The 11217-nt window shown below is 55.6% G+C and overlaps 1 protein-coding gene across 2 annotated transcripts; it reads left to right on the top strand.

Moving 5' to 3' along the window:
- Nucleotides 1–664: 664 nt before the first annotated feature.
- Nucleotides 665–10834, top strand: MCM5 (minichromosome maintenance complex component 5). Of its 2 annotated transcripts, none has more exons than XM_068402255.1 (17): nt 665–728; nt 941–1123; nt 2028–2154; nt 2266–2394; nt 2858–3030; nt 4307–4462; nt 4569–4735; nt 5336–5507; nt 5687–5798; nt 6563–6706; nt 7029–7094; nt 7973–8149; nt 8254–8366; nt 8808–8936; nt 9191–9333; nt 9934–10022; nt 10477–10834. In XM_068402255.1, exons 2-17 carry the CDS (start codon nt 957–959, stop codon nt 10576–10578), a joined length of 2166 nt encoding a protein of 721 aa, XP_068258356.1. In that variant the 5' UTR covers nt 665–728; nt 941–956; the 3' UTR covers nt 10579–10834. The 2 variants fall into 2 exon arrangements, with proteins under 2 accessions (XP_068258356.1, XP_068258354.1); XM_068402253.1 differs by having other exon boundaries at nt 9934–10061.
- The last annotated feature ends 383 nt before the right edge of the window (nt 10835–11217 follow it).

The raw sequence follows: 11217 nt of genomic DNA, 5'->3' as shown, positions 1-11217 counted from the left end.
CACCCCATCCAGTGGGCTTCTCCTCTGCTCTGCCCTTCGTGCCCGTGGGCCTGCTGCACCTCAGCAGCCAGCCAGCCAGCCAGCCAGCCAGCCAGCCAGCCAGCCAGCCAGCCAGCCTGCCCAGGCCCCGGCCCCGGCCCCGGCCCCGGCCCCGGCCCCGGCCCCGGCCCCGGCCCCGGCCCCGGCCCCGGGGACGCCCCACTCAGGCCCTGCCACCACGCCAAGCCCTGCAGCAAACAGCTCCCGCTGCCCCCAAGGAGCCTCCAGCACTAATTTATTTTATTTTCGGTAATCAACTCCCCCGCCACGCCCCTGGCTTTCGGCGCCCACGCTTCCCGGCGCCTGAGGACAACTAACGCGCTCCTTCCCCCTCCTTTCCGCTCGCAATGGTTCACCCGCTCCCCCCTCCCCGCACCGCCACAATGGTCCCGCCCGACCGCCATTTCGCCTACCCCCCCCCGCCTCTCCCAGATTTCGCGCCAAACTGCGCCCGGCCGACAGGGGGCGGAGCGCCCCAGCCAATCGGCGGCTGAGGCGATGCCGCGTGCTTCCTCTTGGGGCGGGGCGGGAGGGGGCGGCCGGGGTCCAATCCGCGGCGGCGCGCTGCGGCCGGGCCAATCGGAGCGAGCGGCGGCGGCGGCGCGCCCCGCCCCGTGCAGCGGTTTGGTTTCCGCCGCGCGCCGTTTTTGCCGCGAAAAAGTTGGTGGCGGCTTTCCGCGGGCAGCGAGGTGCGGAGCGGAGCGGAGCGGGGCGGGGCGGGGCGGGGCGGGATGGGGGGGCATCCCGTGGGGCATTTGGGGTGGAGGAGGGGGACGGGGGCAGTTTGGGGGCGGGGGCGCCGTGCAGCTGGGGGGAGGATCCTGTGGGGCGTTTTGTGCGGGTGAGGGTCGGGGGGGCGGGGGGGGTGGTTGGGGCTGACCGCACGCTCTCGCCCCCGCAGGGGAGCAGCAGTCACCATGTCCGGCTTCGACGACCCTGGTGTTTACTACAGCGACAGTTTTGGGGGCGATGCGTCGGTGGACGAGGGGCAGGTGCGGAAGTCCCAGCTGCAGAAGCGGTTCAAGGAGTTTCTGCGGCAGTACCGGGTGGGCACAGACCGGACGGGCTTCACCTTCAAATACAGGTGCTGCTGTGACCCCTTTTCTCCTTCTGCGGCCTTACCCACTCACTCCTCTTTGCACATCCAGTCTCCTGTTAGCCTTCCTCCTGCTATGCACACCCCGGCCGTACTATAGCACGTCAGCGTTTCTCTTCCCGTAGACCATAAAGAGCTCTTGGTCAGTATAAGAAACATTGTTGTTCCCATTTAGCCTTATAGGAAAACTGAGGTCTGGTGTCCTCCCAAATTTTTAGGCAGCCAGACAGTGGCAGAGGTAGCAAGAGAGGGATCTGCACTGCTGAACTTGCACCTAGTTCTGGAATTCAAGGCCTGTCTTCAAGTTCTAGTGCTTTCTGGTCTGGAGCTTTGTCTGTATCCATTAAGATCAGCACAGCACTGTCCATGTGCGCCTTCGGAGGCTGTGAAGGTCCCTTGGCCATCCCTTTGCCTGTGCAGCTTGGAGACACACCTGTGAGAGAACATGGAGATGTATCATGCAAGGGCTATGACACTCTTTCACCTTTCGTCTCTGAATTTCATGCACCTTGACTTTTTTAAGGAGAACGTTGCCTGCTGTGCTATTACTTCCTTTTTTTAAATGATATTTTAGGTATAATAGGTGTTATCCTGCATAGAAGTTTTCTAATTGCCTATCTGGCCATGTAACTCTAGTAAACAATTAGTGCTATACCTTATATTGTCACTGCAAGCACTGGTGTCCCTGGTCTTATGTCACATTTCAGAGTGGTTTTGAGTGAAAGGTTTACCCAGGTCCCCCTAGGCTTCTCTTGGCACTCTCCTGATTTTCCCCGTTTGCTTTCCAAATCAAGGCCTCCCTGCAGAACCTGCCTTCTGTGCTCCCTGCTTGTCATAAGGTTGCTGTGGGTGACTGCTGCTTTCTGCCCTGCAAACCTTTACTGCCTTCCAGGGATGAGCTGAAACGGCACTATAACCTGAGTCAGTACTGGGTGGAGGTGGAGATGGAAGACTTGGCCAGCTTTGATGAAGACCTTGCTGACTATCTGTACAAGCAACCAGCGGAGCACCTGCAGCTGGTAAGGATGGAGGAGGTTGGCAACCTGGCGCGCTGGCGTTGTCACATCATGAGAGCAGCCCTGATGATACGGTGTAATATACCCATAACAGCCTGGTTGTTACATTTGTAGTTGGAAGAAGCAGCAAAAGAAGTCGCAGATGAGGTCACCCGTCCTCGTCCTTCAGGAGAGGAAACTCTCCAAGACATCCAGGTCATGCTGAGATCAGATGCCAACGCAGCCAATATCCGCAGCCTGAAGGTGAGGTGAATCCGCTGCCACGCTGAGCAGTGAGTGGCAGGGCTTGCTCGTGTGTGGGTGTGATTGCAGGGGAGCTTTTGGTACTTGATCACATAGTTCAGGACGGGGGTTGTACACTAATTTACAAGCAGGGATACTCTGCAATTTAAATCTGACTGCAAAGGACTGTTATTACTGATTGCTGCCCTGTTATCGCTACTAGTGATGTTCTGCATGGAGTGTTTTGTCCTTTTCTCTTTTGTTTTGAAGTCAGCATGGCTTAAGTCATGCAACGTTCCCCTACTGCTCTAGAGCAAGAGAATGACATTGTCCAGAAGCACAGGCTTTTTTTTGTTCTGGTACCTTAGTCTCACGAATGTGGGAAGTGTAGCTAAGTAAGAACCGTGTTTCTTTAACATCTTCAGTTTCCCATCCATCTTCCAGTGATGGCTTTCTCACCTTCCCTTCACCTTGTCCCTTTCAGTCTGACCAGATGTCCCACCTTGTGAAGATTCCTGGGATCGTAATTGCAGCAACCCCCGTGAGAGCCAAAGCCACCAAAATAGCCATCCAGTGCCGCAGCTGCCGTAACACCATCAGTAACATTGCGGTGCGCCCGGGCCTGGAGGGTTACGCTCTCCCCAGGAAATGCAACACGTAAGGACTGACGCAGGGATGCGTGCGGCGGGCTGGTGGGGAAGAAAAGGCTGCGTCCCCTCCTCCTGCCCCCCTCCCCATCCCGTGCACACTGTATCGAGGCAGCTCCCAGTAGCACAAGGCAGAAGCATCTGCGCTGCTCTCTGCCTCTTCCCTTCATGTTGCCCTTGTGCCTGCATGCACCCGTGGCTGGCAGGTCTTAGCTCCAACTGTCTGTGGTCACACTGGTCATGACGCTGCATGACCAGAGCTGCAAGCAGCGCTGAGCAACCGTGTCCAGGGAGTTCTTTTCATCTCTAGGGTGTTCTGCATGTTGTACCTAAAGGTTCATTCCTGCCTCCAGCTGTCCCATAATGCTGCGTTAAGCTGCTGTCCTAACTTCCTATTAAGTTCTTAACTTTTTCAAACAAACCGCTTGCTTCTGTGTTCCCCTTCCCCAGGGGGCTGTTTTGTGTTGCCTTCTGTAGGGACACTTTGCTACTGACCTTCAAATCCTCCTTTGCAGCTCTTCGTGTGTGCAAACCGTGAGCATTAGGTAACTGTGGCAGCTCTTGCACTGACCGATCATGGTGGGTTGTGTCTTCAAGCTCCTGCCTGCCAGTATTTATTTTCTGCGCCTTATCTCTAATGCAGCTTGAGAGGTCTTTGGGATGGGGATTGTTATTGCATGTGGTCTGTACAGCGCCTCACTCCTGATCCTTGACTGCATGAGCGTATCTGCACCCTCCTGTTACTCTCCCTGAAAGCCCTGTCCCTGCCTGCATGGAGTCACGCATCGGTAGTGACTTACTGAGGCAGCAGCGGGATGTGGAAGTGCTCCTTGTCTCGGAGAGCTTGTAGTCTAGCAAGGCAGATACGTCTCGAGAGACTGGGAGGTTGATGGCAGCCTTGTCACATTGCTAATTGCTTTCTCACCAGAAATCACTTAACATTTGCTTCGTGTGTGAGGTTATAAAGAAAAATGCCCTGCCATGTTGCTGAGTCTATGCTGTTACCTTCTGTGTAATTAATGAATTACCTTCCTCCCTGCTTTCAGCTAGCAGGGGGGAGGCAGGGCGAATACTCAGGCAAGTATCACCCTGTCTTTGGCATGTTCTCCTGCCCACTTTTGGCAGCTGTTGAAGACAAGACACAGGGCTTGGTGAGCCTTTGGTTCGGCCCTGTGTGACTGCCCTTCTCACCTGCTGGGCACCGCTCAGAGGGGCAGCTCTACAGGGGTCTCCCAGGGGTGGCTTCTGAGTGCCAGCAGCCTTCCCTGATTGATCTCTCTGCACAGAGAACAAGCTGGCCGCCCAAAGTGCCCTCTGGACCCTTATTTCATCATGCCAGACAAGTGCAAGTGCGTGGACTTCCAGGTCCTGAAGCTGCAGGAGTCCCCAGATGCTGTGCCACACGGGGAGATGCCCCGGCACTTGCAGCTGTACTGCGACAGGTACCAGCGCGGTGTGTCCCCCCCCACACCCTGCAGGGCTCACAGGTGTTGCTGGTGCCATCCTTTTCCCTGCTACTGTCCTTTGCTTTCCCCTTCCTTCTCCTAGGTACCTGTGTGACAAAGTTGTCCCAGGGAACAGAGTCACTATCATGGGCATCTACTCCATCAAGAAATCTGCCCAGAGCAAGAACAGAAGCCGTGACAACGTGGGCGTGGGCATCCGAAGTGCTTATATCCGTGTGGTGGGCATCCAGGTGGACGTGGAGGGCTCAGGTGATGGCTGCTTTGTAGTCTGTGTTGATACCTTGGTGTTGGGAGAGCCCCCTCCCTCGGAGTCCCTCAGGGGGACAAGGCAGTCCCTCAGCTTGCTGTACAAAATCACAGCCTGGGCCCTTCTCTGCTGCTTATACAGCAGAAGGTTCAAGCCAGGCCAGGGCTCTGGCTTGCCCTCGATGCTCTACATTCAGGTGTCCTGTGTGACTTTTTTCAGTGATATTAAATGAGGAGGCTTCAGCCTGAGTCCTCCAGGGTACTCAAGTGCTTTTGTCTTATTGATCTTAGTGGGAATCCGCTAAACCATCCCTGAGGATCTGGACTGAAGTCGACGGTTAAAACTGAGCTATGTATTTAAAACATGGTTCTGACTAATTCTGCCTCTGGTTCCTCCAGAGCTGCTCTGCCCAAGATCCTTGCTTTTTCCTGCCAGCCTTGCTGGGATAGCAAACACCTGCCCTCTCCACCTTCCCACCTGGTGGCACTTGGCATGATATTCAAGAAGGGATTTTGGTGGTAGTGGGTGTGAGGGGAGTAGTGTCATTTACTTTAAAACATCTGTTTGTTCACTGTTGCTTCATTCTCCTATTCCCTGTACAGGACACAGCTTTGCTGGTTCGGTGACCCCTCAAGAAGAAGAGGAGCTTCGTCGCCTTGCTGCCATGCCCAACATCTATGAGACTGTAGCCAAGAGCATCGCGCCCTCCATCTACGGCAGCACCGACATCAAGAAGGCCATTGCCTGCCTCTTATTTGGAGGCTCTCGCAAGAGGTGGGGAGAAGCCAGCCTGGTGGAGAGAAGGTGGTGGTAGGGGTGTCATTCACAGCTTAAAGCCCTTGTACAGTCTTCTGGTGGTGCTACCAACCACCTGCCGCCTGTCAGCAATGCTTGGTTATCAAAGTGAAGGCTCACCATCACTCCTCCCTCTTTTTCTCACCCTGTTACTCCAGGCTCCCAGATGGACTGACCCGCAGAGGAGACATCAACTTACTGATGCTGGGTGACCCTGGCACGGCCAAGTCCCAGCTGCTGAAGTTTGTTGAGAAGTGTTCGCCCATCGGGGTAGGTAGTTTGAGATGCCCACTTGTAGTGCAGCTTGTTTTCTTCCTTCTGCTCCTTGCATAGCACTGAAGACCAGACGGTGGTCACAGCAGATACCTGCCTGTGCATCCATAGCTATACCGGCTGGCAGAGGTGTGAACTGCCGTTTCTGGTGCTAGGCTGGAAGAGATGGGGTGCAGGACAGGGGACGAGGGAGGGAAGGGAAAGCAGATAATGCCTTTTGTTATGATATGAGCCGGGGTGTTTGCAGATGTCCAAAGACGAGTGGTGCTGCTGTTTATTGTTGAGACTTGATCAGCAGAGAAGCTGGCTGGTCAGGACAAGTGAGGCTGACTGCATCTCAGACACGGACCTCCAGGCTGAGCCCAGGCATGAAATTATATTTTCAGCTGTGTTTTCTTGTAGTCTCCATTAAACTCAGCTTCTGACTGTGTTGTTCACTCGAGGGGAAAACAAAGCTAATACAGCAGCCCACCAAACAATGAATCACTCCCTGTTCTGTACTTAATACCTGTATTTGTGTGTCTGCAAAAGCCCTCCGGTGTGTCACATCTGCTTCGTCTGAGGCCCGGGATTATGCAATAGTCTTGCTCTGTACCCAGCAGGTCTGCTTTTGGCATGTGCTGAGGGGTCTTCCTGGAGGGCTTTGCATTTCGTCCAGGAGCTCTGGATTTTGCAGTGCCGGGTGTGCTCTGTCCTCCAGCTGGAGTGGTGGCCTCCTGGGTCCCGTGGTGGCTGATGTGCTGTCCCCTTCCTTGTCCTAGGTATATACCTCGGGCAAAGGCAGCAGTGCTGCTGGCTTGACGGCCTCGGTGATCCGCGACCCTTCCTCCAGGAGCTTCTTCATGGAGGGAGGAGCCATGGTGCTGGCGGATGGGGGAGTGGTGTGCATCGATGAGTTTGACAAGGTACCCATGGGGCTGCCTGCACGGGAGTGGGGAAGAGAGCTCTTGGGCTGCCGGCTGCTCCTGGGAGAGCCCAGAGCTGCAGGAGAAAGGGTGACTCTCCTGAGTCTGCCTTTCTTCCTTTTGGGGGAAGATCAGGGGATGGGGCTACAGAGAAATTCTGGTTACGTCCTGCACTGTTGAGCAGAGGTCCTCGCAGAGCTTTACCTCGGGGGTCAGCATCAATGGGTGTGTAGCTGAGGTCCCACGGAGGTGACTGATGGTGACTTTTTGTTTGTTTGTTTGTTTTTTTCACCACCTCATTTCTCCAACCTTGGTTGAGAAGATGCGGGAGGATGACCGTGTGGCCATCCACGAGGCCATGGAGCAGCAGACCATCTCCATTGCTAAGGTGAGCTGTGGGTGTGTGTCACCCTGGAGCAGGAGCCTGACTTGCTGCTGGGTTTCCCCAACAGCCCATCAACCAGCAGTCATGCATCCTTCACCCATCTTAGAGTGGCTTGTCCAGGCAGTGGTTTTGATAGTTACTGGTTTCTCTGATCTGAGACCGGTCAGCCCTGCCTGTAGACTTTGGGTTGTCTTCCCTCAGGCAGCCTGAATTTCAGCAGGACTGAGACAAGCTCCCTCTGCTCTGCCTATCCTCTGCTCCTCTAGATTTAGTAGTTCTGCTGATATCTCTGTGTCACAGCCTGGTGTCACTTCTTTTTCTTCCGTCCCACTGCTCTGCACACCCTCAGAAGACCTACAGAAACTGCATTTCCACTGCTCAACCTTTCTTTGTAGCACCTCTGCTCACTCCTGGTTGCTGTGGCTCACCCCTTAGCTCTTCAGTCCCTGGTAACAGAATGCCCACCACAACTTTTGTTTGCTGGTTACTCTTGCCCTACTACCTGCAAACCCATGCTTTGCCACTGGGGTTGCTCAGGAGGACTCAGCCCCAGCCGCCCAGTTTCTGTCTTGGGTTGCAAACTTGGTGATAGTGTCTTGTGTGTACTTGCCTTTGACATGATGTTTTAAATGAAGTTACTCAGCTCTCAAGTCTCAGCTGAAGCCAGTCATCCTCCAGAAGGACATGTGGGTCCAGCCCCATGTAGCTCCTGTGCTGACCCTTCTCCATTGTGGAACCATTACAGAGCAGTTGAGTGCTACTTAAGGGGTTTTATTTAAATGCAAACCGCTTTGGGCATTTCACTAGGAGTTAATAGCCTTCTAGCCCTGCTGTGACATGGAGGTGGTCTTGACCCCATCCCTTTCTCCTTCCCACCACAGGCAGGAATCACAACCACACTCAACTCCCGCTGCTCAGTGCTGGCAGCTGCCAACTCCGTCTTCGGGCGCTGGGACGAGACCAAGGGCGAGGAGAACATTGATTTTATGCCCACCATCCTGTCCCGATTTGACATGATCTTCATCGTCAAGGATGAGCACAACGAGGAGCGAGACATGGTGGGCTGGGGTGCATGGGTGCAGCTGGGACTCGTGGTGCCTCATTTTTTGGGAGGGGGAGGCAGCGGGGTTTCCAGCTTCCTGACTGCCCTCTGCTCTTCTAGACGCTGGCCAAGCACGTGATGTCCTTACACGTGAGTGCCTTGACACAGACCCAGGCTGTGGAGGGTGAGATCGAGCTGAACAAGCTGAAGAAGCTCATCTCTTTCTGTCGGACGTGAGTGAGAGGCGTGACTTTTCAGCAGCGCCTGGGCTGCATGGTGGGAGGCAGTGGTGAGAAGCAAACCGTGCAGCTGAGATTTGCAAGCGCTCTGTCTGAAAGGGTTGTCAAGCATTGGAACAGGCTGCCCAGGGAAGTGGTGGAGTCACCATCCCTGGAGGTCTTTAAAAGATGAGATGTGGTGCTTAGGGACATGGTTTAGTGGTGGACTTGGCAGTGCTGGGTTAACGGCTGGACTTGATGATCTTAAAGGTCCTTTCCAACCAAAACGATTCCGTGATTCTGTGATCTGGGTGACCTTTTTTTAACTCCTGCCTTGAAAAAAGGGAAGAAAGAGCAGCTTGCAATGGTGGTGCCGCAGCGTGGCCCAAGGAAGCAAGGGGTGCACAGGGGACCCTCCCCAGCGGCACTGCCTCCAGCTCCTGTCCCCTCGTGCAGGAAGTGTGGCCCTCGGCTGTCGGCAGCGGCGGCGGAGAAGCTGAAGAACCGCTACGTCCTGATGCGGAGCGGCACTCGCCAGCACGAGCAGGAGAGCGACCGCCGCTCGAGCATCCCCATCACCATCCGGTGAGCAGCCCTGCCCTCCTCACCCCACCAAAACTCTCAGGGTTGGGGTTATGCTGCTGGGGTAGCCCAGGAAAGGGGGTTAGTGGGGTGCTGGGGTTTGGGGGAGCCCTCTGTGAATGGGGCAACAACAGAGGTGCCACGGGGGGGGCAGGAGGTGCCTGGAGTGGTGTAGGTGGGGGTGTCAGGGGTCAAGGGGAAGGAGAAGACCCCTTGGAGCCACAGTAGAAAGCGGGGAACATCTCCTTTGGCCGCAGGCAGCTGGAGGCCATTGTGCGCATTGCTGAGTCCCTGGGGAAGATGAAGCTTCAGCCCTTTGCCACCGAGGTGGACGTTGAGGAGGCCTTGCGGCTCTTCCAGGTGTCCACACTTGATGCGGCCATGTCGGGCAGCCTGTCAGGTGAGGGGGAGATGCTCTCTGCTCGGGCAGGAGGGACATGCTGGGCCTGGGTGCTCAGGGCAAGGAGAGCCAAGCTCCCCTCCTGGGACCGGGCTGGCAGGGGCAGGGGGTGCTACCAGGCACCCCCCGGGCAGGTGCTGGACCTGCTTTCTGAGCAAAGACAAAGTGATGCCCGTGGCAGCACGAGGCTATCATGGCCGTGGGGCTGTGGCTCACAGGGAGAGCAATGACAAATGACACCGAGGATCTCTAACCGTGCTGGGCAAGGGAAGGATGGTCTGGCCCCTGGTGGTCCCAAGGGCAGAGTCCAGTGCCGGAGGTGGTTCCCCAACCTGTTTGTCCTCTAACCTCTTTCCCTGTGGGGGTGGAGACAATGTTTCCTTGGGAGACTGTGGCATGAAGGGTTTCAAGGAAGCTCCAGCAGTCAAGTCTGCATTCAGCTGTATCTTTGAAGCTCCACAACCTTTGATGGTGGGTTTGCTTATGGGTTCCCTAAAGTCTCCAAGACATGCAGGTTTGGTCGGAGACACGGGAGACGGGCTCTCTCACTTTGAGAGTGATATCAGGGCAGTGCAGAGCTCACGCAGCCTCTCCTTCCAGGGGCAGAAGGCTTCACGACACAGGAGGACCAAGAGATGCTGTCCCGCATTGAGAAGCAGCTCAAGCGCCGCTTTGCCATTGGCTCTCAGGTGTCGGAGCACAGCATTGTCCAGGACTTCATGCGGCAGGTGGACTGCGGGGGGACTGGGACCTTGCGGAGGGGGTGGGCTGTGAAACCAGGCACCCCAGGCTGCTGCTTGAGGGGTGAAACCCATTCCCCAAGAGGTGGCTGGAGAGCCTTTTGGTCATACTTGCTTTTGAAGTTGTTTGTAGGGAGTGGTGGGCAGTGTGATTGTAGAGTTTAAGGGGAGTGAGGCAAGCACTGAGGTTTGGGGCTGTTGGGGTAGTTTGGGGTCCTACTCTTGAAACCAGAACTGTTTTATTTGTGAGACTGGCTGCAGTCAGACCTGAAATAGTGAAATGGGAAAGGAGCGTCAGCGCCTGGTGCTACTGGGCTCCTTCCCTCCTGAGAGGCACAGCAAGGCTTTAGTGGTGGTTGGAGGTTTCTGCTGGCTTATTTGCCCCTGCTCTCACCTTTTCCAGAAATACCCAGAACATGCCATCTACAAGGTGCTGCAGCTGATGATGCGGCGGGGGGAGATCCAGCACCGCATGCAACGCAAAGTCCTCTACCGCATCAAGTGACCTCCCCGTCCCATGTATGGGGGGAACTGCTGCTGCCTGACGCCTGCCTGCGTATGGACAGAGAGCCCTGTGTGGTCGGTACCTGCTCCTGGAAGAAGCTTTTCCTTGGGGAGCCAAACAACCCAGAGCCTCCCTCTTGAAATAGAGTTTGGGGTGGTTGGGGTTCCCCATGGGTGCTCTGTCACTGTGTCATGTCAGTGTTTCTTTGAACTCCAAAAGCTTTTAGTTTGTATTAAAATAAAAGCTGATATTGGTAGCCCAGGGTCTTTGGCTGCCTGGAGGGAGAGAGGGTGCAGGATTTTGGTTGGAAAGGCATTCCTCCTGCTTGCCCTGGGGTACCCACTGCCCAGCACCCACCCTGGGGACTTGCCTCAAGGCAGGGTGCAGCCCCGTGGCCAGCACCAGCAACTCTGAAGGCAGAAACTAATTTCTGGCTCAGGGTTTGATCAGTCTATTAAGGCATAGATCCTGTTGGTGCAGGCTGCCATGTCGGGCTCAGTGGTGTAGGAGGCACCTTACCCAGTCACTGTGCAGGCTGCCGCCATCTTCTCCATCTTCCAGTGGCAGCGAAGGATACAACCTGCTGTTCCCTGCTTCAAAGCTGCTCTTTGGTTATCCCTCCTTCCCCTCTACAAGGGC

Source organism: Nyctibius grandis, chromosome 5, assembly GCF_013368605.1.
Source record: "Nyctibius grandis isolate bNycGra1 chromosome 5, bNycGra1.pri, whole genome shotgun sequence".
In the NCBI taxonomy this organism is placed as follows: domain Eukaryota; kingdom Metazoa; phylum Chordata; class Aves; order Nyctibiiformes; family Nyctibiidae; genus Nyctibius; species Nyctibius grandis.
This window is presented reverse-complemented; position numbering and strand designations above follow the sequence as displayed.

Excerpts from the sequence above, each read along its gene's own strand:
- MCM5 (XM_068402253.1), top strand. The coding sequence starts at position 957 with ATGTCCGGCTTCGACGACCCTGGTGTTTACTACAGCGACAGTTTTGGG. Across the intron at positions 4,463-4,568 it reads TTGCAGCTGTACTGCGACAG|GTACCTGTGTGACAAAGTTG; the intron begins GTACCAGCGCGG and ends TCCTTCTCCTAG. Across the intron at positions 8,937-9,190 it reads AGCATCCCCATCACCATCCG|GCAGCTGGAGGCCATTGTGC; the intron begins GTGAGCAGCCCT and ends CTTTGGCCGCAG.